Genomic DNA, 25403 nt, shown 5'->3' with positions numbered 1-25403 from the left:
CATGCCCAGAAAGTGCCCTGGTCCAAAACAGAAATATCGTGAGGACAGGCAGAGATGCACCACTGATCAGACTGTAGGCGCCGTAGCAAATCAACATCAACTTCACTCTGCTGGAATTCTTTCGTACCACATGGCCTGCTTTTGCTAAGCCCTGACCTTGGCCACATTCCTGTTTGGCATCATGGCTTTGTTTTCTGGCCAAGTCCTACTTGGAGTTGAGCTCTATAGAGGAAGAAGGGATTGCGTTAGGCGTGGATCGTGGCAATACATCATATGAAAACATGCCAGTTCCTAGCAGAGGGGAGCATAACCCTAAGAATGTTCAGGAAAATTGGAGACCATCTTCATGTCTGTGTCAAATGACAATACTTTGCTTTCCCGTATTCTTCATATATAAAATTGTCACTTTATTTTCTTTTTTTTTAGATTATTTATTTATTTATTTATTTACTTGACAGAGAGAGAGCGAGAGATCACAAGTAGGCAGAGAGGCAGGCAGAGAGAGGGGGGGAAGCAGGCTCCCTGCAGAACAGAGAACCCCAGGTGGGGCTCCATCTCAGGACCCTGAGATCATGGCCTGAGCCAAAGGCAGAGGGTTAACCCACTGAGCCACCCAGGTGCCCCAAAATTGTCACTTTAAACCCAGATCTTAAAAAAGTAGTCCTACTAGGATTACAGCTCTGACAAGAGATACTTGCTAGTAGAAGGGGAGAAGAATAAAAAATGGCATTAGGGTATTAGGTTGAAATTTACCCAAAAAAACCCCAATGTTGTTATAGTTGCCTTTTCATACACACAAAGTCATAGCCATTGCTCAGTTTCCAAAATAAACGTGTTTTGCTTCATTTGGTGCAGATAAAGCTATCATCTCTCCAGACAAACCAAACAAACCCTTTAATTTATAACACAGTATTTTGTCTTTCCAGGCATCCTACAAGCCATTGTTGAAGCAGGTTGTGGAAGAAATATTTAATCCTGAGAGGCCAGACCCAGTGGATATTGAACACATGTCTTCAGGCCTCACTGACCTCCTTAAAACTGGATTCAGCATGTTTATGAAGGTAAAGTAATCCTGATTGTCTGGCTTGCTGTCTTTGCTGGGCATGAAAATGCTGCCACCAGTTTACCCTGAGGAGGACCATATAGGACAACCTCTGGTGTTTGGGCTTTTCTGAAATCAGGTGCCATCTTTATTTAACTTGGGTCATAAGCAACCTGACCTTCCAGCCTTAGCCAGCTTCTTTTGACCTAAGCGCTGTGGTGTTTTTTCAGTCGATACATGAGGATACGAGCCCCCTAGAATAACACGAATGAGAACGTTTCTCCTCCTTGGCTCACATTTCACCTAATCTGTATGCTAGTCACAGGTCTTGATGATGGTCTTTTGCTCTTAATTCTAGAACTTCTGTAGAGTAGTGAATGACTCAGTCCCATGACTCGCATCACCCCCAAATCCATTCAAAAAACTCTCGTTTTCGCCTCGTGGACTCCCAGTTGCCAAGGGCTAGACTTTCTCTGGCTAATATCAAGGAGAGGTCAAAATGACTGAACAGCCTTTGCCATGGGGATGAAAAAAGGAGGAAAAGTACACAAATGAGATCTATTTTTAACTCACTATAAAGTTTCTAAATTTAAAAGGATCTAAACAAGATTACAGGCTGGCCTCCTAGTCTATGCCAGGATTTCAGTCGTAATAACTCTTGGAAATAACAGAATGTTTTGCCTACTTCAAAGCGTCTTTGAAATCATGGATTAATCTACAGAGAAGATCTGGCCTTTCAGAGTTCAATAAATGCATATGCCAGGAAAACTGGTCCACTCGAACAGCCAGAGGACAGAAACCAGACAATGAGACTCTAGACAAAGCAGTTAAGTGGGCTGGAGGGGCCGCCCGGGTCTCCTTCCTGCTGCCTCCGATTAGCACTGCCTATTACTCCGTGTGCCAGATGGACTTTCCCCGTATTTATTTACTTATTTATTTACTTATTTTTAAAGATTTTATTTATCTATTTGACACAGAGAGAGAGATCACAAGTAGGCAGAGAGGCAGGCAGAGAGAGAGTGGGGGGAAGCAGGCTCCCTGCTGAGCAGAGAGCCCGATGTGGGGCTCGATCCCAGGACCCTGGGATCATGACCTGAGCCGAAGGCAGAGGCTTTAACCTACTGAGCCACCCAGGCGCCCTACATATTTATTTTTAGTATATAATGTATTACAGATCAGCTTCTTAAAAGTGTGTGGGGACTCCTCTGTAGAATGTAAGCCTAAGGTTGTCCAGTAGCCCTTCACGATGGCTAGTTTGTGTAGAAACTTCCAGACTAGACATGGTCTCCAAACCCTTCTCCACTTGAATACCCTCTTCCTTCCCTCACGAGCTTGGACTTCGCCCTGACAAGAGGCTAAAATGACAAGTGTGGGCTTCCAGGACCCAAGCAGGGAGATCTGAAGCCGGCTCCACAGGCCCCACGTGCTTCCCCAGTCATGCCACTGCCTCTGTGGTTGGCTGGGGGCACAGTGAAGGTTCCAGCCTGCCTGCTCTCTGCTCACCAGACGCATTTGCAGTCAGCGGAGACACACAGTGCAGGCAAGACCCTCTGTCTCGCTCTTGGCCAGCGGTGTCCTGCAGAAACAACTGTTTCTTCTTAGCAAATGGGTCCTGTGACCAAATTGGCTGAAACACTGGCTGAAACAAAAAATTATATTGCTTCTGAGGGCACGGTGCCTTTCCTATGCTCCTGGACTTTGCAAGTATCAGGTCAATATGGAGCCTCCCTTGTGGGAGACGATCGGCTTGCGTTTTCCATTACTGTTTCATGAACCGTGACACATCACATTTTTAAATTCCCCTTTTACGCTCTGCAGAGTGTTTTCTGCAGCTCTGTCTCTGACAAGAAGCTTTACTGTCCTAAGGAGGATTTTTGCCTAGGAAGATGCTTGGGGCCATCCTGGGCTGCTGTGTCTCTCTGACTTCCTATCTCTGGGGTTGGGACTCATGAAGAAATGCTCTGGCCCCTTGAGACTGATCTCAAAGGGAAGTTCCCAAGTAATGCATTTCAGAAAAAGGAAGAATTTGTATTTTCCCAGCAGCTGTCGGAATCCGTTCCTCAGCCCCCAGCTGCCAGGCTCTGCTCTCAGTTGCCAGGGGATGTCATCAGTCTGCAGGGGCTGGGAAGAATCTTGGCGGGCTGGGCACAAAACCCTCCCCACCCCGCCACCCCAACGGAGAGGAGTTTTGTTCTGTTGCTACATGGGCTTCCATGGCTGACTCTTCCCACGACACCGTGGAACTTGAAAAGAAACATTACCTCTGGCTCGTGCATTCAGGGCTTGAACAAAACAAATGGGATAAAATGTAGAGAAGAATGGTCAGTAGGGCCTTGAGGACTAACTGCGATTTCCCAAGGAGCTCTGTCTTTGATATGGAGGGAAGCCATCAGGAAAGAGTGTGTTGTACTCTGCTCTAAGACCCGTGGAGAGAAGAGCTTGCAAGATGTGTGTTTAAACAAGAGTCTCTGCCTCAAGCCAAAACTCTGCGCGAGAGAAGTCAAGGCCACTGCAGTTTGCCCTGACTGAAGTCCGAACCTCCTCTGCGTCCTACCGCAAGGTGTTACCATCTCCTTCCTGCATTGCTTTCATGTGTTTTCCTCCATAAAGGCTTTCCAGAGAACTCCCCTGTTCTGTTCTGGTTATCTCTTGCTGCGTAAGAAGCCATCCCAAAACACTGACTTAACGTACTATTGGTCACTGATTTCATTCATGAATCTGGACTCCGGGCAGAGCTCAACAGAGCGCGATTCACCTTCAAGATGGCACCCATGCGTACCAGCAGGTTGATGCTGCCCATCAGCTGGTAGCCCAGCCTGGCCCGTGAGCGAAGGGACGAGGTTCCTTTCTGTCACCCTGCGCTTCCTTCACAACATGACGGCTGTGGCCAAGGGCAAGCGTCCTCACAGAGAGCCAGAGAGAAACCTCAGAAGTCATGTGGCGTCCCATCCACAGTGCTCTGTTGGTGAAGGCAGTTACACGTATGCAGCCGGGTTCAAGGAGAGGGGACACACTCTTCTCCTCTTGGAAAGGGAGCAGGAACATGAGGAGCAGAAATTATTGTCATGGCCACTTTTGGAAAACACAGTCTGCACTGGGCCCGAATATGCCCTTGACTGTCCAGCCTGACAGGACAGCATGTGGCAGACTCTGAGAGTTTTCCCTCCAGGCTAGAGGATAGAAAATTCCCTGGTGCTCTTGACATTGGTTTCAAAATAAGTGCTCCCAGAAAAGCTTTGATAACGAGACACCTGCCTGTTCGCCATAATTTTTTTTTAGTAATATAATCTCAAAACCAATCAACAACCTACCAACCAAACAAAACCTTCCTGCGTGATAAGACACGACAGGACTTTCCTCTGCTGGGTTCCCTATGTCAGGCCCTAGAAGGTAAAGCAGACAAGCTGGGGAGAAGAGCGAGTGTGCCCACAAGACCATTCTTCGGATGGTTCTGAGACAGTGTTCCGCGTCAGCTACGTACACTCGTCAAACAGAGGATAGACTTGTGGTTACCCACATAAAGCTGTGGGCTTCAAAGGGCAATGCCCTGGAGGAAGGCAGGGTGACTATCAAACTGGGGAGAGACAGCTTTGGCAGAGCCTGACATTCTTCAACCAACCAAGCATTTCTCCAAGATGCTTGTGCACAGAGCACCTTGATCTCCTTACGGGAAAGCTTGATAGTGATCTAATAAATAAATCGAAACATACCTTACCCCTCGTGCTTCAACGTTAATTTAATTTAAAACTAGCATGTCTAATAGGCAGCACTTTTAAAAATGCATTTCTGGAATTTGTGGTTTGGATTTCAGTCTCCTGAAAATAATAGACTTTATATCTACTCCATGTGTTTGGCCCCCAACTTGTTTTGACTAAAGGACATGATTTGCCAAGATGTTTTCTCTGCTGGAATTGGCATGAGGAGGGTAGGTTTTATCTAATGAAATTGCGTGAGGCCCTTTTACCTCCTTTTATCTATGTTTTTTAAGAAGGTTTTTGTTGTTGTTGTTCCATTTCCTATGTGGCCATGCTTAATTGGAAAATATTAAAAGATTTAGGAAAAAGACTCAAAGAAGACCCGGTGCTCACCTCTGGGCCCTTTTCTGAATTGAGATGAGAGCTCCGTCGCCTTGGGCCCGCAAGGGCAGATGGAAAAGCTGCTCGGCAGGCCCTGAGAAGCTGGTAGTGAAAAGAGATCAGAATTAAAACTCTTTCAGCTGCAATGAAGATACCAAAAAAATGCACGACTTCATCATTTCTTGTGAATCCATTTGTGGCGAAGACCGAAGAGGGTCTTGGGAAGCTCGGGGCAGCCGTGTGGTGGGCCTCAGGGAGGATGGGGACTGAGACCTGGAAAAGCCATCAGGAACCCAGACAGTTCTCTGGGACTCGCTCTGGCCTGCAGAAGATGGAAAGCATCAGGGCCGGCATAGCACGGGTGCTCGCTAAGTATTCGTTGAGTGAATGGCTGGGTCATGATGCCATGGCCCTTGGTTTTTCTTAAGAGCTCAGCTTTGGGGCACCTGGGGGGCTCAGTTGGTTAAGCGTCTGCCTTCAGCTCAAGACATGGTCTCGGGGTCTGGGGATCGAGCCTCATGTCGGCCTCCCTGCTCTGTGGAGAGTCTGCTTCTCCCTCCTGCTGCTCATGTATGCAGTCTTTCTCTGTCTCTCTCTCTCTCTCTTTCTCTCTCAAATGAATAAATAAAATCTTGAAAAAAAGAAAAATAAGAGCTCAGCTTTGACTGAACCTCATCTGTCTTAGGTCAAATGTGTTGATTCCCCGGGAAGGATCTGGAATTGGCCCAACTGAAGTCTGCCGCCCTCTCCCAAAGCAGTCAGCTATGGCTGACGGGCAACCATATAGCTGCTGGGTGTACACCCCACAACCATGGGGGTAAAGGAGACTGCTCATGTGTGGGACGGAAGCGCCTGCCGGAGGGGGTGAAGGCTACCAGGGAGATGAAGAGCAAAAATAATGAGCCTCAGGTGACATTGGCCGCCAGGTCCTTGGACTGTAAGAGCTGGATGTGCCTGTGGGTCATCTCGTCCAGCTCATCCTTGTTTACATAAGCAAATAAGACAGAGAGATGGACTGTTGGTGTAGCTGTTACACTTAGTGGCATTTCTGACGAGAAGTGAACAGTTCGGCATTTGGTGTCTCTTGATTAACTCAGCGCACGTCCTGGAATTCCTGTTCACGACACTATTTATCCTCATGGTTTCCATCTCCTTCTTCTTAACTGTGCTTCCTCCTATGAGGTGAGGTTACTTTGTGTCTACCACCAGCTAAATATGACCCATCAGTTCTAGTGAGATGGGTTCTCATAATTGGAATCATTAAACCGAAGCAAAAACTTGGTTTGGGCAGTCAACGAACTTCGTCTGCCTGTGAGCAATTATCCAGAGCCTCTTCTGTGTGCTCGCACCTGTTGTGGGCCCGGAAGACATGGGGACAAACCAGATAGCCCACCTGCCCTGGCCCAGCTCACCTTGCGTGGCCTGCGGGTGATGGACAGGAAAATGGAGGACCGCAGGGAGGAGAGAGAAGTGGTGTGCCAGACGGGACGCGAGGGCACAAGGGAGGGGGAGTCAGACCGGGAGTCAGAGAGAACCTCCCAGAAGAGTGGAGTGCCATCAGTGCCGTGGGAGTTAGAAACAAAGCGACCCATGCTGCGGTTCCCGGTGGCCAGAGCTGAGGGCGGATATGGGGAATGGAAAAATGCGAAGACAAAGAGGGAGACAAAAGCCAGATCAGGACGGCTAGAGGTGTGAATTTTGCCAGAACACTGAGGTGCCATTGAATGGTTGTTAGGAATCTATAATAAGTTTATAGGTTACAAAGGTGACTCCAGCAGCGAGTGTAGGGGGGGGACGTGTGGCCAGACCCGCATCGGGCTGCAGAGGGATGGCGGGCAGATGAGGATTTCCAGAGCTCAAGCAGGGTAGGGGGTGTGAGGGCAGGGGTGCCATGCTGGCAGGTTCCCCAGGACAGGGTGTTGCTAAGATGAGAAGACACCACTGGGGTCATTGGCCTGGTGTGGGGTGACTGCAGGAACGGTGTTAACATTCTCTCTGACGGAGAAGCGGAATGGAGAGCAAGAAGACTCGCGTTTGAGAGTTTAGCTTTGCAGCCCCACGGGGCCTGGGCTGATGGGAGCAATCTGGGGCCATGGGGGCGGGTGAGCCATGGTCCGTGGGCAGGGCCTAGGTCACCAGGAAGGGCGTCTGGAAGAAGAGCAGGGGCAGAGGCCTGAGCAGTCAGGGACACAGCCTGTCACGGAGCAGGTCAAGCGAGCCGAGCCCTCTAAGGGAGACTCCAGGGGCGCAGGAGAGAAACTGAGGGAGTGGGGGAAGTTTCCAGAAAGAGGAAGGCACCCACTGCAACAGCTGTGGCAGGGAGGTCAAGCTGAACAACGGAGTGTTGCTGCCCGTGTGGAGACCGTCTGCGATGTGATTCGGTGAGGAAGTTTCCAGCAGGAACCTGCTAATTGGTCGAGGCTGCTAAGGAATGAGAAGCTCGGCCTTGAGAGATGAAAGCTAGCGAGAACGCTTTAGGTTTGGAGATCTGATTATAAATGGGGAGCTGTGGAAGGCGCTTCGTTCTGCAGTGAGAGAAACTTGGATTTTAGTCTTCACCGTCCAGCTCACTGAGACTGGGAGCGACTTACTCAGCCCTTCAAGCCTCCCTGTGTCGAGCTGTAAAACAGAGCTTCTACCCACTTCGCAGATTCTCCGTGTCACATCGTGTCCCGCTCACCTCACCCCTGCTTTCTTTTCCTCCAGAGCCCTTCCCAGCTTCCTTCCTCACCGGAGTGCTGGGTACTTCCTCATCCTCTATTTGCCTAGAAATAGAAATTCTGCAGCAGCCGCTGGTCTGGTCGGCTCGTGGCCACATCCCTGACATCCCTGAGGCCTGGAGCCTCGTGGGGCCCTGTAGTTGTTGCTCACTAAGTGTTTGTTGAGTGGACGGATAACTGAGTTTGCAGCACAGTGTTGGGCAGCGGTGGTGGCCGTGCTCGGGAGAAAAGCCATTGCCAAACCCATCTTCAGAGTCGGCACCCCTCTCCTCAGGGCCGAGTGCCCTTTAAGGCCAAAGTTCCTGTCGCGCTCACCCCCTTTTCGAAGGCTCCGCCATTGTTGGAGCATGGGGGCCTGGCCCTTGCTGGGGCTGGGGGCCAAGGAGTCACACGTGCAGAGAAGCCGAGTGGAGGAGAATGAGCAGCGGGATTCCCAGGACTCCTGGAGGGAAGTGGAGGAAACCCCCGCTCACCGAAACCAATCGGGACCGCAAGAGCTCTCAGGGCCCACAGCTGCAGAGAAAGTGCCCGAAGCCTGGACCTGCATAGGCTCGGGTGTATGGATGGTGGAGGGAAACTGTTTTCTCTGACCAGAACCCACGTCCGAAATCTCAGCCGGCAAAGGCTCAGAAAATGAAAGAACAGGGAGTCTCACCCGCTTTCTTAATCTGCGCATCGGCGACAGCTTACATCTGTCCCCTTCCTGTCCCTTACACTGGGAACTCGCAGACCCCGGGGACGCTGCAGTGTGGGCCTGACTATAAGGAATGTGTTATGCTGATGGAAAAGACTTCCAAAGACTCCGCCTCCCAATAGCCTGCCCACTGGGCTTGTTCTACAAGGAAAGTCTGGTATCGAAAAGTAAATCTAAACAGAAACCAAAACATTAATGGGACCTTTTTATGTGTCCCAAACCCAGCGTTCGCTCAACTCGTTGGCCCCGGGGCATTGTCCTTTGTTGTTACTGTTCTTTGTCTCCCTTTCATCTTTCCATCCATCCTTCCAAGGTTCTGGCAGCGGACTCCGGAGCCCAGACTGTCTTATGGAAAGCATATGTCTTCGGAACATACTGTCCCACTTGACATTCTGGAGCCAGTTGTGTTTCTTTCCAGGATCCAGTGAGAATCAGTTATTTGCGGGTCTGGAAGGAACCTGAGGTTAGCTTCCCAGCCAAGAAACATCACACTTGAAGCGAAGGAAGCGTTTCTTAAAGATCTCTAAGAGAAGCAGGATACCTCCGGTGAGCTGGCTGGCCTTCCTCATTCGTCCGTGCGTTTATTTTATTCATGCGACCTTTGTGGGAAGTTTACCACGAGCATGGTCTGTGCTCCACGCCCGAAATCCCCAAATCCCAAGAGAAATGCGATCCATCCTTCCCCTCCAGGAGCTTGCGGTCTTGTCAAGTTGCAGTCCAACTTGACAAGGCCAGGAGGGGTGCGGTCGGATTCAGCTCATGGGGCAGGAGTCGAGAGACAGGGAGAGGGTGCTTTTCAAAGAGGAGATGGTTTTCTCAGAGGAGAGGATGCTTTTCAAAGAGAGTAAAAGAGAAGGAGGTACAGAAGAGAAGGGGGGATCTTTAAATACCGAATAACGTAGGGGCTCGGACAGAGACCAAAGCGTACCGGTATGGTCCCAGCCAATGCCTGGGGGCCCCAGATCTTCCCTGCTGGCATGGAGAGTTTCCAGGGCTTAGAGACAAGTGGAGAAAGCAAAGTACAATGTCGACTTTCAGAAGTCAAGGCGGTAGTTAGCCTTGGTGAGGTTGTGACAGGAGAGTGGGGCACAAGAGGGACTGTAGGGAACCAGCTTTCCGTGTCTGGATGGCTTTGTTTATTTTGTGGAAGCAAATCAAATCGGACACTGTGATAAATGCAATTTTCAGTGCAAATGTTCAATCAGGCATCTTGTGTTTACCAAAATATCCAAAAAAACCCCAAATACCGTGCAGTCGGGTGTGGCTCAAATTCTCGTGAAGGGTTCCAGCAAACTGCATGCGTGGAAGATGGAAATAAAGGCACAAAGGAAAGCGACACTGAAAGGACCCTACGTGCTGAATGAGGGAGCTCGAACTTCAGCCTCAAAGACTCGTGGAGAGAGCAAGCACGCAGTGGAGCCGAGGGGCGTTTCAGAGCGTGGCCTCTGAAGTGCAGCCCCTCGAAGTGCAATTGAGTTACTTGGTGTAAACTTAAAACCCCCGCCTGAGAAATGCAGCCATGATTGTATCTGCCCCCAAAAGCTATTTTGAGGATTGACTAAGATAATGCAAATGTTTAGTAGACTGCTCCCTAGGGTCAGCCATAAATGTTTGCATTTTAGAAAACTTCCTCAGGCAGGAAGGAGAACGGACGGGGGACCGGCCAGAACGGCACGAGGAGACGATCAGAAGGCTGTGGCAGTGATCCAGGGAAGAGAGGATGAGAGCCTGACTGGAACAGGGGCAATGGAAATCCAGGAGAGATCCACAGATTTGAGGGGATACAATGAAGAGGCTTGATCTGGGAAATGAAAGAGTCAAGTCCCTGGAGATTGTCAGGTGTCTGGCTCAGGGGCATGTGCTGACGGTGATGCTGTTAGGAAGTCAACATGAGGGGCGCCTGGGTGGCTCCGTGGGTTAAGCCTCTGCCTTCGGCTCAGGTCATGATCTCAGGATCCTGGGATCGAGTCCCACATCAGGCTCTCTGCTCAGCAGGAGCCTGCTTCCCCCTCTCTCTCTCTGCCTGTCTCTCTGCCTACTTGTGATCTCTGTCTGTCAAATAAATAAATAAAATCTTAAAAAAAGAAAAAGAAAGAAAGAAAGCCAACATGAGGAAGAGACTTGGCAAGGTCGGACATCAGGTGTGGAGCCTGTTGAGTTTGGGGGTCCTGGGAGACACCCAGGTGGGCATGTCCACAGGAACTCAGCGGCGGCGTTCAAGCGGAGGACATAGATTTGGGAAGGATGTAAAAGCCTATTGAAGGCGAATGAGTAGGTGAGCTCCTTCGGGGATGACGTATTGAGTGAGGAGAGTCACGGGCCAAAGACGGAGCCCAAAGTAACATGGACATTTAAAGGGGCAGACCAAGGAAAGGAACCTGTGGAGAAATTTGAGAAGAAAGGATCAGAAAAAGTAGAAGGAACCACCAACAGGGAGTCTGTTAGAGTAGCCAAGCAGGGCGTCATCAACGGTGACAGTTGTCACAGAAATGACCCGTTCAGTGAAGACAAAGTAGTGTCCCTTGACTCCTACACATGGTGGCCACTGGGACTTCAGGGGAATAGTGGGGCACAAGCAGGCTGGTCCTCGGGATGTAGTACATGACTTGGAAGAAAGCAGCCAACAAATGCAATCCGGGGAAAGGAGAGCTACAGGGCAAGAAGCCGGGGGCAGGGGAGAGGCGTCAGTCTTTCCTGCAGATCAGAGTTTCCAGTATTCACCACCACCTGCTTTGGAAGAGGTTAGATCTCTCTCTCTCTCTCCCTCTCTCTTTCTCTCTCTTTCCTGTCTCCCTCCCTCTCCCTCCCTCCCTGTCTCTTTCCTTCTCTCCCTTCCTTTTTTCCATTTTGAGTTTCTTCTCCAGAAGCCAAAGAGTGACTTATGTAATGGAAACACTGAATGTATTCCCTTTTTAAGCATTTTTAAAATAAGATGTTGAGAAGTGGGTATATTCAGGCAAGGAAACCGGAAGAACCCAGTTGGGAAAGGAGTTGGAGCAGGGGCAGGGGCAGGAGCAAGGGCCTCCTGTGGGTCTGCTGCGCAGCCTGCTCCTGCTCGGGGACTACCTGCATGGGAAGGCCGTTTGGGAGTTAGCGTGAATGAGGGAGTACTGTCAATTTTCGGTGCAAATGTGGACCATTCCCCGCCTTTGTGGACCCTTCCTTTGCAGAGTCAAAGACTGGCCTGAGGGGCGCCTGGGTGGCTCAGAGGGTTAAAGCCTCTGCCTTCGGCTCAGGTCATGATATCAGGGTCCTGGGATTGAGCCCCACATTGGGCTCTCTGCTCAGCGGGGAGTCTGCTTCCTCCTCTCTCTGTCTCTGCCTGCCTCTCTGCCTACTTGTGATCTCTGTCAAATAAATAAATAAAATAATAAGGGAAAAAAAAAAAAAAAGCCTGGGCTGAGGCAGCCATGAGGGGAACTGGCATCATGCTTCCTGCCGTGACAAGCCATGGGCTCTGTCCTGGCCCTGCCCCCCACTCCCCCACTATGTGTGGGTCATTTTGCATTTCCTGAGGGGTTCTGTGGGTCATTTTCCTTCTGGTGTGTAAGACTTTGCCTTATTGGGGAAATCATGAGGCATCAGATGATTCTGCACGACATCCAGTGGGCCATCCTCAAAGGGTAGGCGCTCAGCTAAGGTTGTCTTGCAGAAGGTAAGAGCGTGAGGTCTGCGCTAGACAAGAAGCTGCCGGGGCGGGTGGTTGGCTCATGCGTCTTTTTACCTCTCCAGTGCCAGCTCCCCAGGGCTCTGACCATCCGTCCATTCCACAGATGTTTACTGAGCACCTGCTAGCTGCCAGAGATGGCACTAAATAAGCTGAGAGAGAATTCAGCAGTGAGCCAGATCCCCAGTTCTAGAAGAGGAGACGGCCGATAAGGAAAGAAACCAAAGGAACAAATCTGATAACCACAGGCTGTGGCAAGCTTTGACGGAAATCAGCAGAGCTCTGTAATGAGTAAGGGGCATGTTTGTGCTCAGACCTGAAGGCTACAAAGGAGGGAGTTAATAAGTTGCCCTCAGTCTTCTCTTCCTATTTAATAACTGCAATACCTTAACTTTTCCTTCAATAAAATATTCAAAAGGGTACAATAAGGTGATGTGGTATGGGTTTTCCTGGTCAGTGGGTTTAAAACCCACTAACACATACTATCCTTAATGAATCACCATCTTTCTAAGGGTCGTGTATATCACCTGCACTGGGGGCGACAGCCCTGGGGTCCCCATGGAGGGACAAGGGAGAAGGCGCCCCGCTGTGCGGCACTCTGCCCCAACACCAGCCACTGGAGCCCATGGGGGTCTGTTTTGCAGGTGAGCCGGCCTCATCCCAGCGACCACCCTCTCCTGATCCTCTTCGTCGTGGGCGGGGTCACAGTCTCAGAAGCCAAGATGATCAAAGACCTCGTGCCGTCCCTGAAGCCAGGAACCCAGGTACGGAGGCCTCTGCGAACGTGAAGGAGCGTCCTGAGGCACAAGCGGGAGGGTGGCCAAGGGCCCTTCCTTCGGCTTCCCAGCGCCTCTCCCCAGGCTCCATCCCGCCTTCCCCCACCCACTCCCGCCCTGTCACATTCCCCCTCCAGCTGCCCCCGGGCCAGCTGTCCTCCTGCTGGGGACACAGGGAGGAGCTGTCCCTTACAGTCCACGCCTGCCTCTGGGCTTCAGGGGCGAAGCTGCTCTTGTCCCCAGTCCCGATTCCTGAAGGGCATTTCTTCTCTTGCTTTTAGTTACTCAAGAGTTGTTACTCAAGGCGCGTCGTCAATGCAGTGACAGATGTAGTCTCTCTCCTCTCTCGCCTCCTGGCTGTGCCCGCTCATTCTCCCTGGAAGTGGCCTACCTCTTGGTGATGGAGGTCTGTCTTTGAATCCTGCCTCTGTCACTCACTGGCCCGCTGATCTGGGAGAGCAAAGCCTTCCATGTTCTCATGGAGGGAACAGGGCTAGGGTAGCTGTGAGTCTTAGATCAGATAAGGGGAGGGAAGGTACTTAATACCGCGCCTGTCCCATAGCTCTCCATAAATGGTGGCTGCCCTTCGCATCAGCCATTTCTGGGCGGTCAGCTCCCTGCTCTGCCGGAGGGTTTTATCTACTGGCCTGGGGCAATAGGAACCCAAGGGGAGGGACTCCAAGAGAAGGAGAGCCCCTGCCTCTAGAAGTTCTAATCTGGCTGGGGGCACAGAGCCTGTAACTCAGTAAGACTTGAAGTCCTTGCCTGCCTGGGCTCCCCCCCAAACAGGCCATGTGACAAGGACATGAGAGCAGGTGGTTTAAAGTGGGAGATGATCCCAAGAAGCAGAAGTGAGGGAATCTGAGAAGACAGACCATAGAGAGAGAAAAGCCAGAACAGAGGCTTTTTATTGTAGGCAGCCAAGGCTCTGTCCTCTGGGGGCCCGAGGAGTCTGGAAGACATGCTTCCGAATTGTCCCTCTGTGAGACAGGGAGTCCAACTCTTGCCTCCCACCCCCCATTTGAGACTTGCCGCTGGGAGCTTATCATCAGCTTTTGCAGGCAGCCGGGAGGCTTTCCGTAGTATGAAGTAAGCAAAAGGATGCAGGGGCCGTGTGTTGGGAGGAAATGCGGGCTCATGCAGGGGACTGTCCCCCAGAGCTGCATGGCAAGCAGAGGGGAGTCCGGCCGAGACATGGCACTGGGGGCACTGGTGCTCTGGCTCTCACCTGTACCCATGACTTTGCACATCTGATTGGCCACCCCAGTGGGCCTCTGTCTCCATTTCGGCCACATCACTGCCGGAATCCAGACTCCGCCCTTGGCCGTGCCACCCTGGACTGTGTGCCCACCTGCTTCCTGTTCGCTGCCCGGTCTCCTTGAGCAGACGGAGATTCCATAAGGGCAAAGGCTGGGGCTCCCCAAGCCTGAGCACATGGCAGAAGCTCCGGAAGCCTGGTCTGCGGGCCTGATTGGCTACAGAGCAGGCCAGACCGCGCGTGAGGCAGAGAAGGCCCGGGTCCTGTGGTCTCCAGACACCTAGCCGAGGAATGGACCTGAGCGTCTCGGCAGCTGCAGCAAGTCCTTGAACGGGGGAATGACCGGTCATCGGCTGTGACCGTTTCTGCTCTTACTTCCACCTGCCTTGACCACAGCTGGTGAAATTTCTGACCAAGCGGTCAATTCTGCCTCATCTAACACCCTTTCAGCCATGTCAAGGATCTGTTTAGCAAGCAGTTGCCTTTTTGAGCAAGACATTTTTTTTTTTCAATCAGAAAGCACATTTCTCCCAACCCCTAACGAGGGGAACCAAATTCTCAGCGCTCCAAGAGCAGTGCTGTGTTGTGCCACCCCAACAGACACGCTATCCCCGCTCTAGAAGGATAAAAGGCAGCCGTTTTCAAAACCGAGTTGGACAACCCAGACCCAGAGTCTGCAGAGGCTTTGCTACAAGCCGGCCCTGGGCTCGGTCATCCGCAGAGGGAGCTGCTCAGAGAATTCAGGGCTGAAGGAGCCGCTATGATTGCCGTGTGTCCGTGGTGCAAGAAGTTCCCCCGAGGAGCTAATGGCCCCAGCAGGACCCAGAGGCAGCAGGGAAGAACCTGGGAGGCGTTTCCAACCTTAGCGCCCTTCATCTTCAAGCTCCTGGAAGGAAGGGATGACCCGGATGTTTGCTGGAGTGATGCCTGCAGAGGTGGGGCTCCCTTCCTCAGACCTTAGCCCGCTCACACTGCCCTTGGTCCGCAGCTCCCTGGGCCCAAACCTGGGATGGAGCACCTGCCTGCCTTTAAACGTGCAGTGGAAATGGCGGCCTTGCTGCTCTAGCTGTCCGCAAAATGGCGGGCTTCCTGGTGCCATTGTCGGTTCAGACTTCGACGTCTCTGGAGAACACAGGGGACCTGACCGAAAGGCAGAGGTTCTACTGAGTCTGTGTACCCAGCAACCCCTCAACCAAGAAGCTGACTCGGATGTGACCGTCGATGTGAACAGTGGGCGTGTGTGTGCAAACACTCGTATTCGGTCTTGACTAGCCCGTCTACGTGGGAACACCCCCAGTGATGGGGGCTTGACCCCTCCCCCTGCAGCCTACTTGGGTCTTAGAGGGCCTTACTGTTAGGACTCTGTCCCCTTGATAAGTCCAAATCTGCCTCCTTAGAGCCTTGCCCATTAGCGCTGGTTCCAGCTCCCAGGCCCCAAGGAATTTACAGGCAAATCAGGCCTGTCCCTCAGCCGCATGTTCTTCCCTGGGTCTGCTCCTCTCCAAACCCAGGCTTTTAAGTCCCATGACGTGTATCTGAGAGTGACGGGGGTGGTGGCTGTCCTCAGCCCTGCTCTGTCTGTCCCTCTCATGCTCAGCTGGAACGGAGAGCCACGGTTCAGTGTGGACTGCTCAGTGCAGAGGCGGTTGGAGCCCACTCCTCCCCATCTCCCCCACAGCCAACAAGGCCCAGAACACCATCCGAGGGATTCTTCCGGCTCATTTTTCACAGCTCTAGGAGTGTTGACATCAATGGAGTCTATAGCCTTTTGTTTCTAAGTTCCTCAGTCCTGCCAACAAGACTTATACATCCTGAGGGGCTCCCGCTTGCCCTTATGCTTGCCCTCGCCTCAGCCAAGGAGGAATCTGCCATTTTGACTCAGGAAGGAGCACAGGGGCCAGCAGTGGTAGCAGGGGCCAGCAGGTCACAAGGACAGGAGAGGAGCCTCTACTGCCTCCCAAGAGTCAAATGCCGGCTTTTGGATCTTTTCTGCTTGCTCCTCTCCAAGCTCAGGACTTCAGGATTTTTTATTATTTTATTCCCAGCAGTTCTGGAGGCCTGGGTGGTGCGGTTGGTTAAGCGGTTGATTCTTGCTTTCTGCTCAGGTCCTGATCTCAGGGTTGTGAGATCAAGCCCTGCGTCAGACTCTGTAAAGAGCTCGGAGTCTGCTTCAGACTCTCCCTCTCTCTCTGCCCCTCCCTTACCTCTCTAAAAATAAATTAAAAAAGAAAAAAAAAGACCCACCCAGCCCTTCAAATAGAGTCAGGATTGCTGGGTGTCATGATTGTTCATTGAATGCTGAATACTGAACATCAGAAACTTTGCTTATTTATTATAGCATAAGATAAAAGTAGCTCTTCTGGAAAATTCACCAACCTATTGATTCATTCTTGACATTATGGGCAACTAAAACGAGCCTGACTTCTGTATCAATTCCTGTGAATCCACACCTTCTCTATATCTACATGAGTGCTTTGGGGACCCAAGTGCAGGAGCTACCATCACGTCTACTACATGGGATTTGCTGATTATTCAGTGAATATTCGTTGAATATCTACTCTGTGCCAAGTGCCGTTCTTATGCTAAGGATAGAGTAGCGAGGGAGCCAGACTTGTGCCTGCTTTTGTGGAACTTACATTCTAATAGTGAATGACTGATGTTAAGCACGAGAACTCCAGCCAGAGGAAAGGGTGCCAGGAACGCTGACGGGGCCGTGGTGGGAATAAGTGGAGGGAGACGTCCCCTCAGATGGCACAGGCCCCTCGTGGAGAAGAATTTGAAAAGCATTCAGGGACCTGCTCTTCAAAGGAAACTCACAGAACCCACTTCAGGCCCATCCAGAAATGAATTCTCTTCCACAGAAGGTGACAAGGGTGGCATGAAACATGGACTCCAGAAACCACATCCACACCTGCTAGTGTCTAGGACTGCTGTCGCACTCTAAAAGGGTGTGTTTCCTCCACATTCTGCCCCCGGTTGTGGTCAAGGTGCCCATGAGAAAAAGGGGGCAGCTGGAGATGGGGGCAGCTGGAGATGGGCCTCTGTCCCAAGTACAAAAAAAGGGATTGAAGAGACGGCTCCCCCCACTGTACCCAAGCAGCCCCAATCGTGAGGCAGGAAGCTTCTGGAGTGCATGTGCCTGGCACCCACCCCCATCTCCCTTGCTGCCTGTTGTGGGGCCCCATGCCCAGAAGGCACTGCAGGCTGAACTCTGTGGCTGGATGGGGGCCAAGAGGCCCGCAGAAGCCCGAGATTGTGGGAGGAGAGCAGCAGGGAGGGACCCTCCCAGAGGACACAGGGACAGGCTAGCTCAGGAAACAGAGGAAAGCACCGTGGACAAGTTGGCCTGCCGTCCACTACTCTTCATGGCGGGCACATGTTCCCACCCACAGTTTCTAGCAGCTCTACATTTCTGGAGCTGGATATGTAGTAAGAATGTAATAGAGAAAACAAAGTAGGGGCGCCTGGGTGGCTCAGTGGGTTAAAGCCTCTGCCTTCCGCTCAGAGCATGATCTCAGGGTCCTGGGATCCAGCCCCGCATCGGGCTCTCTGCTCAAGAGGGAGCCTGCTTCCCCCTCTCTCTCTCTGCCTGCCTCTCTGCCTACTTGTGATCTCTGTCTGTAAATAAATAAATAAAATCTTAAAACAAACAAACAAACAAAAAACAAAGTAGACCAAGAATATGCTCATACACACAGTTTTGCTTGGGGCTCGGAATTTATTTAAATCCTGGCTCTAAAACCTGGCTCCAGGTTATTCTAAAATTGATTGAAAGGCCCAGGGAGAGGAGGCCAGTGATTTCCTTATTTTCTGTTTTCAGTCTAGATTTATTTTATTCTTTTTTCTCTTTACATGTATTTATTTACTTGAGAGAGAAAGAGTGAGCTGGGGAGGGGCAGAGGGAGAGGTAGACGGAGAGAATCTCAAGCAGATTCCACAGTGAGTGCAGAGTGCGGCACGGGGCTCAGTCTCACGACCCTGAGATCACGGCCTGAGCAGAAATTGAGAGTCGGACACTCAGCCCACGAAGCCACCCAGGCACCCCTCGATTTATTTTATTTGGAAGTTTCTTACTCTGAGGAAAACATCAAGGGGGTTTTAAACTTATCTTTGTTGCCTGAATTAGCTTAGAACCTTATCATCAGAACCAGAAACACCAGAGAAAACGCAGATCCAGGTACTGGACGGCGGTACACACGTTCCTCGAATTCTCATCTCGTGCTGTCCTTCTCTCCCACGTGAGGACAGTGTGAGGTTTGCTTCTTCTTGCACCTCGAGTGACTTCTTACTACACAACCCCCCAAAGGGACAAAGGTGAGGCAATGATCCCAAATGTCCCACTGACGGTTCTTCAGGAACCCCGGCGGCATAGTCCCTTGACCGCGGCGGCAGTGTGAAAGAAAGCAAGTCAGACAGTTCGCGATGAGTTTTCCAGAAAACTTGGTCACGTCCCTGTAATGAATTAATCCACCATCCCACGGCCTAACAACCCAAACCTTCTACATTTAACACACGTGTGAGAGCAGGGGTAGGCAGTGCCTCGAACACGCTCCATGCTCCCAAAGCAGGTCACCAAGGGGAGGAGTGTGCCTCTCGGTGCCTGTAAATAGCTACTTTTACTGGGAAGAATCTCGCAAGTTTACAAGAAAAAAGGAGAAAACCCATTTTTATCCCCTGCTCCTCTCAGTTCACAATGTTAGAAATCAGATGGATCCGGAATCTAGATCCTGGACTGCCCTGCTTCCTCCAAGTTTGGCAGAAATAGAACAGCAAGATGCTGGCACCTGCGGATTACAGGGACGGCCCGCGGCGACCGGGCGTGGCGAGGGGCTGGCCGCTGTCGGAGCCTGCCCCGGGCCGAGCCTGCACGAGCCTGCACGAGCCCCCGGGCCTGCTGACACGAGAGGCTCTGGGGAGCCCTGGGGAGCCGTGGGGAGCCCTGGGGAGCTGTGACTCACCGACGGAAGTCTTCGTCAGTGCCCTCGGCTGCTGGACAAGAGCCAGTTTTCTAGAAGGAATTCGCTCATGCTAAATGTGCCTGCCACCGCACATTTGATGACTGTAAAATCATCTTACATCTAACAGGCCACTCTCAGACTCTTTTAAACATTTCCTTTCTCATTTTTGACCACGTTTTTGTCCCCCGTTTGGCTAGTTTTTTAGAGTATTTAGAACAATATTTATCAAACAATGAAGAAAGGCCTTGGTTGGGTGGGCTGAAAACCTCTGCAAATGCTCAGATGAGTCTGAAGACGAAAAGATGTGTAAGATGGGAAAATTCTCAAGGACCCTCATCTCTAACAGCGTAAATGAAGCATTAGCCCTCCTTGTGCTTCCCAGGAGGAAATTTAGACAAATCGTTGAACTGATTTGAAATAGTTTCCCCAGAGCTATTTGACCTATCTTTCATTAGAGCCTCCCGGTGTGAGAAACTCCCTGCTGACCATTGCTAAACTCACTGCCTCCTTCCTTGTTCTGTGTTCACTCATTTCATCTTTGTTCACTCATTTCATCATTTGCGGACTCACGATACCAAGGACCCTCTGTATTTCAGGCACTGGGCTCTAAGAAACAGTGGAAAGACTCAGGGAAGGCAGCAAGGAGTAGAGTGTGATACCAACAGCCATGGGAACACACTCCATCTTTGGGAAGGGTGGTCTTGGAAGGCTTCCTGGAGGTGGTGATACCTGAGCAGATTGTTGAAGGACCAGGAGGTCTTCAGGCAAAAAGTAGGGGGACTCATGTTCTGGGTAAAGAAGCATCCACAAAGTTCCACCCATGAAACTGCAGATAGTTGAGGGAGACCAGAAGGTGCCAACTGCTGGTGAAGGGGGTACGGTGGTGAGGGGGTGGGGTATGGAGTGCCAAACAGCCATCAGATTCTGAAGCTCTAGAATGTTCTCTCTGGAGGGTTGGGTATACCAAAGGGGGGTGAGAAGGCAGTCAGGATTTTAAGCTGATAAGTAATATAGTCTAATACAGTCAGATTTATACTTGGGGAAGATGCTCAGGTCACTCTACCTTCCCTGCACTGGCCCCAGGGCCTGCGGTGAGCCAGATAGAGGGAGCACAAGAGGGGCCGGAAAGAGTCAAGGTGAGGACAATAATGAAGACCATCATATAGGTACCCCTTTCTGCCCCTCGAGAGCCTGTCAGCTGCGCTAAATATTTTATATACATGTTCACGTGCAACCTTCGTATAAATCACGGCAGGTGGAGAGCATTATTCCCACTTTACAGATGAGGACAATGAGGCCCAGCTAGGGTCTGACTTCTAAGTCTGTGCTCTTACCCGCTGCACCAATGGGCAACAGTCCTTGGTCTCAGCTTTCTGGCCTCCTCAGAGCCCCTAGCTCCCTCCACACACTCCCCTGGTTTCCCATCGGTTTCTTTTCAGCCCTCCCCACGCATGTCCTGGTCACCCCCTGGTTCAGTCCTCATACTTGATACCTGCCTGTTCATATCTGAGGGGTCCAGTCTTTGGATCGAGCTCAGGGGAGCTCATGGAAGCCACTGTGTCCTTCAGCCATGGCTGGCAGCCGAGCACACCGTCTGAGGGACAGATTCTTTCTCCTGGGTATTCACTGCTCTAGAAGTGTCGTCATCAGCTGAGTCGACAGTATTTTCTCTCCAAGTTCCTCAGTCCTTCCAACAAGATTACCCATCCTGGGAGGCTCCCGCCCACCCTTATGCTTGCCCTTGCCTCAGCCAGAGGGGTATCTGCCATTTTGACTCAGGAAGGAGCACAAGGTTCAGCAGTGGTGGCGGGGGCCGGCAAGTCACGTGAGGGCCGAGAGGGGCCTCTCCTGCCTCCTAAGAGTCAACTTCTGGAGAGTGTGCGACGGACTTCTGTTTCTCTGCACACATTTTTAAAAAACATCTGAATGAGGATTTCTTACCTTGTGGCCTATGATTCCTAGTTGAACACAAACCTCATCTACAACTATCTTCAGAATCTCGTGTGTGTGAGCAGACATGTATTTTTCTAGAAAGTTCTTAGCTTTTATCCCATTCAAAAGGAGACCTGTGACCCAATCACAAAACCACGATAAAATAGCAGCTCACAATGGCTGAGTGCCTCCTGTGCTGGACACACTCGACTTTATGTACTCCTCGCCACAAGGCTACCAGCTCGGGCTATTGTTCTTCTTCTAGGACACGCAGACAGTGGCTCCAAGGGATGTGGCTTTCCCGGGGGCGCGCAGCCAGTCTGCAGTGGAGCTGGGCTCTGCAGGGCTCCAACGAGAGTGCTGGCCTGGGCGCCCCCATTCTTAGCCGACCGTTAGGCTTGGCAAGGGAGACCCTCTCCGAAACCACGTGTTCAAATGGTCTCTATGCCTCTAGCATTAGGGGATGCTAGCATTGACTTGATACCCTCCAGCTCTCATCCCCTGGCGTCCAAGGACAACTGCAAGCGCAGATTGCAGTGTTTCTTTTCCTGCCAAAAATACAACTTGGCTGACATTAGGCATATATTGTTTTAGATCGTTCTCTTTCAAGAAACAATAAAATAGCTGCTTGCCAGGGCTGATTTTTGTTTGAAACAGGAAATTTTTAATAGCCCTCACTTCTTTAACAAGAAGAAGAAAATTCTAAAATGCTTTCTTCTCTCTTTCCCCCCTCAACTCCGGCCCCATCTGTCGGTCCTCCGCAGTGGAGTGTGGACTCTTGTTTCTGACCCGTGAGCTGGGAGCTGGTTACATCATTGGCTTGGGTGTACCTGGAACAATGTGGCGGTGGTGGGGTTGAGGGGGGGACAGAAGGAGGAGACAGGGAAGTGTGCAGTGTCAGCAAGCAAGTCCCGGGCAGTACGGCTAGGTGAAGCCAGGTCCGGCTGCCCACCCTGCCATCCCCTCTGCTTGGGTGCTGAGCTGTGGAGTTCCGGCTCTAGGACCTCCTTCTCCATTCCCAGAGTCCGCTCCTCACCCGGCCGCCTGTGCAAAACCTCACCAGCCCCCAGCCCTTACCCAGCACATCACAGATCCAAGGAGTAAGTTGTTCCACTGCTACAAAGAGAAATCTACCCCAGAGGAAGGGTCCAGATCAAAGGAAGCAGGAAGGGTCACCACAGTGACAGGCCAGAGAGGCCCAAAGGTCTCTGTGGTCTAGAGGAGTAAAACAGCCTTGCCCAGACCCCTTGACATGACCAAAGTGACGGGATAGGCACTTGGATGCTAGAGTCTCCTGCGTGTCCCTGGACACATTATTTAATCTTTCTGTACTTGATTTTCCTTGTCTGAAAAACAGAGATAATAAATGTGCCCATTTCATACGGTTGTGATGACGATTACATGGATTTTAAGTGAGATCATCTTCAATGCGTGGCACATCACAGGAACCGATAAGCGTTGGCCTATACCATCCTGATCCCATCATTGTTAGAGGTTGACTTGTGCCCCCCTCCCAAAAGACGCTCAAGTCTGAATTCCTAGTGCCTGTGAATCTGACCTTATTGGAAATAGGTCTTTCTAGACAATCGAATTCAGATGAGGTCGTTAGGGTGAGCTCTAATCTGATATGACTGTGTCCTTATAAAAAGGGGACATTTGGACAGAGAGACAGTCATGCAGAGACACAAGGAAACTGAAAGCATGAAACTGATTTTCCCTCACAACCAGGCCAACACCTTGATCGTGGGCTGGTGGCATTCAGAACTCTAAGATAATACATTTCTCTTATTTAAGCCGCCTAGCTCTGGGTCCTAGGAAACTGGCACAGTCATCACCACCGTCACCCACAACACCATCCATCCCTTTGGTGTGCCTTCTCTTGGCTCCCCGAAGGAGCAAAGGCTCCCTGGAGAAGAGAGAAACCTTCTCTCTAGCGAGGTCGAATGACTGGATCAAGGCTTTGGTATGATTGGCTTCAGCTCTGCACCCACGTGGCGGCTGGGCGCGGCCATTCCCAGTGCCAGCTGGCTGACGGTTCGGGAAGCAGAGCCCCGCTGTCTCATAGACCAGCCTTCCCCGCCTGGGTACCCTCCCTTCTACCCAGGACCCAGGGATCCAGCGGCATCCAAGCTGCCACCCTCTGCCTTTTCTCCACAGTGCCCCCCTCCATACCCTCCCCCGGAGAAACACATTGTGTTTTATTTCTCGTCCTCCCATAATCTGGGACTGGCTTCCCTAATTGTCTGTGGTGTGTTTGTCCCCTCCTGCTGATAGGTCATCGTGCTGTCCACGCGACTCCTGAAGCCACTTAACATTCCTGAGCTGTTGTTTGCCACTGACCGGCTGCACCCAGACCTTGGCTTCTGAGCGGCTGCTAAGAGGACACCTGCCCGAGGTGGAAACACCTGTCCTGTTGCCCGCCGCCGTTCAAGACACACCTCCAGACCCCACGTCCTCTTGCTAATTGTGGGGAGGATGGAATTCTGGCCCAGACGTCTTGAGAACCGTGTAGCAAAGTGCTTTACTTGGACTGCAAATGGGTCTTTAAAAAAAATTGTATTTTTATTCATTTTTCTGAAGGTATCTCACTGTCTCTCAGTTGGCTTCATTCGACATAATTCCCATTTCTGCTTAACCCTCTGTTTATGATCTTCCCGATTCACGCTACAAACTCCTGAATTCTACGTAAACGCCTGTTGGCAAGTGTTGGTAGCTTACAAGCTATTTGATCTGCAGTGGCTCAAGAAATTAGACGTGCTTTAGAATTATGAGTGTGAAGAAAGTTTGGTTTCCCTTAAGATTATGTAACTGGGGAGGGAACGTTGCGAATCGGATCTGAGAGCTTGCTGAAAAAGGCAAGGAAGGGAGGGGTTAGCAGCTAGGGCCCTGCTGGTAGCCTGCCTGCCTCGTAACTGGGCCTGTCATTACAAAGGGCGGCATTGTCCCCTCGAGCTCACGCGGCAGGGTCCCCAGTCTATGTGCAACAGTAGTGAGAGAGGTTGACTGGAGGGCTGCTTCTGCCCATAAAAGCTTTCCTCCCCTCCCAAAGGAAGGCCCCCCTTAAGGCATCTGGTCCAGGGAGTCTAGATGAGAACCTCAACCCCTGGGACTTTTATGAGTTACTGTTTCTATTGAAATAGAGAGCTCTCTTTTCGGTTTGTCTCACTTTTCCTTCTGGTCCTAGCAGAAAAACCTAGACCCAACTAGTGAAATTATTTAAGAACTCTGGCAAAAATGAACTGCTTGGTACCCATACATTTGTAGGTGTACGGTTCATGGAAATTACTAGCCTCTCTAAAAGATGTGTGTAATGACGAGAGAAACCTGAAAAACCGTTCTAGAGTGGATTAAACAGGTGGGGGAAGTAGAATGTAAATTAAAACTCTCATGTGTCTCGGATTTTAGTAAAATGTAAATTAAAACTCTCATGTGTCTCGGATTTTAGTTCTCGGATAGAATAATGTTATTTTAATGAAAAAACTGTGAAGTTCAAACTCATTCTGAGATGCAATCCAAGCAGGTTTTATAGACACCGAAGTCCTTCTTCTTCTCCTCTTTCCCCTCCTCCTCCTTCTTCCTTTCTTCTTCTTTGGTCCAGGTATGTTCCCACCAGTGGCACTGATAATAGAAACCCCATGTTTCTTTCATTCCCCTGATCTGAGTTCGAATCTGAGTCAGGGAGAAAATGGCGATAGCCTGAAAGAAATGCTAATTAAAGCAGAGATTTAATTATATTTTCTAAAAATAAAAAAAGAAGAAGAATACGCTGTTACTGTGTCAGTGTGTGCATTCTTTCATTTCCACGTATTGAGGGTCACGTTCCGGGCACTCTGCTGGGTTCTGGCCAGGCCGGTGAGGGTGAGGGAACCAGACACGTCCCTGACTCTGGGGCTCTCGCAGACGGAGCAGCTCGGACTTCTGCCGGTCCTCTGGGCTGTGTGAGTATCTACTCAAGGTGAAGTCTTTTTTTTTTTTTTAAGATTTTTATTTATTTATTCGAGAGAGAGACAGCGAGAGAGAGCATGAGAGGCGAGACGCAGACTCCCAGAGCTGGGAGCCTGATGCGGGACTCGATCCTGAGACTCCAGGATCATGACCTGAGCTGAAGGCAGTTTCTTAACCAACTGAGCCACCCAGGCGCCCCTCGAGGGAAAGTCTTACGCCACACGTCTGTATGCAAAGGCACCTAAAAACCAAGCTGTTACCAAGTAGTAACAAGGATACTTGTGACAACGAGTACAAGCGGGAAGGCTCAGAAGAGGAGAGTCCCGCTCTCAGTC

General features: G+C 50.9%; 1 protein-coding gene across 1 annotated transcript in view; it reads left to right on the top strand.

Annotated features, from left to right (window-relative positions):
- Positions 1 to 24892, top strand: part of SCFD2 (sec1 family domain containing 2) — a 428274-nt gene extending 403382 nt beyond the window's left edge. Inside the window, exons 7-9 of the mRNA XM_032334293.1 lie at positions 927 to 1061; positions 12844 to 12963; positions 23398 to 24892. Of these exons, the coding sequence (XP_032190184.1) occupies positions 927 to 1061; positions 12844 to 12963; positions 23398 to 23490 (348 nt within the window). The 3' untranslated portion in view covers positions 23491 to 24892. The remainder of the gene's footprint in view (positions 1 to 926; positions 1062 to 12843; positions 12964 to 23397) is intronic.
- The last annotated feature ends 511 nt before the right edge of the window (positions 24893 to 25403 follow it).

Source organism: Mustela erminea, chromosome 2 (genome assembly GCF_009829155.1).
Source record: "Mustela erminea isolate mMusErm1 chromosome 2, mMusErm1.Pri, whole genome shotgun sequence".
Lineage (NCBI taxonomy): Eukaryota > Metazoa > Chordata > Mammalia > Carnivora > Mustelidae > Mustela > Mustela erminea.
This window is presented reverse-complemented; position numbering and strand designations above follow the sequence as displayed.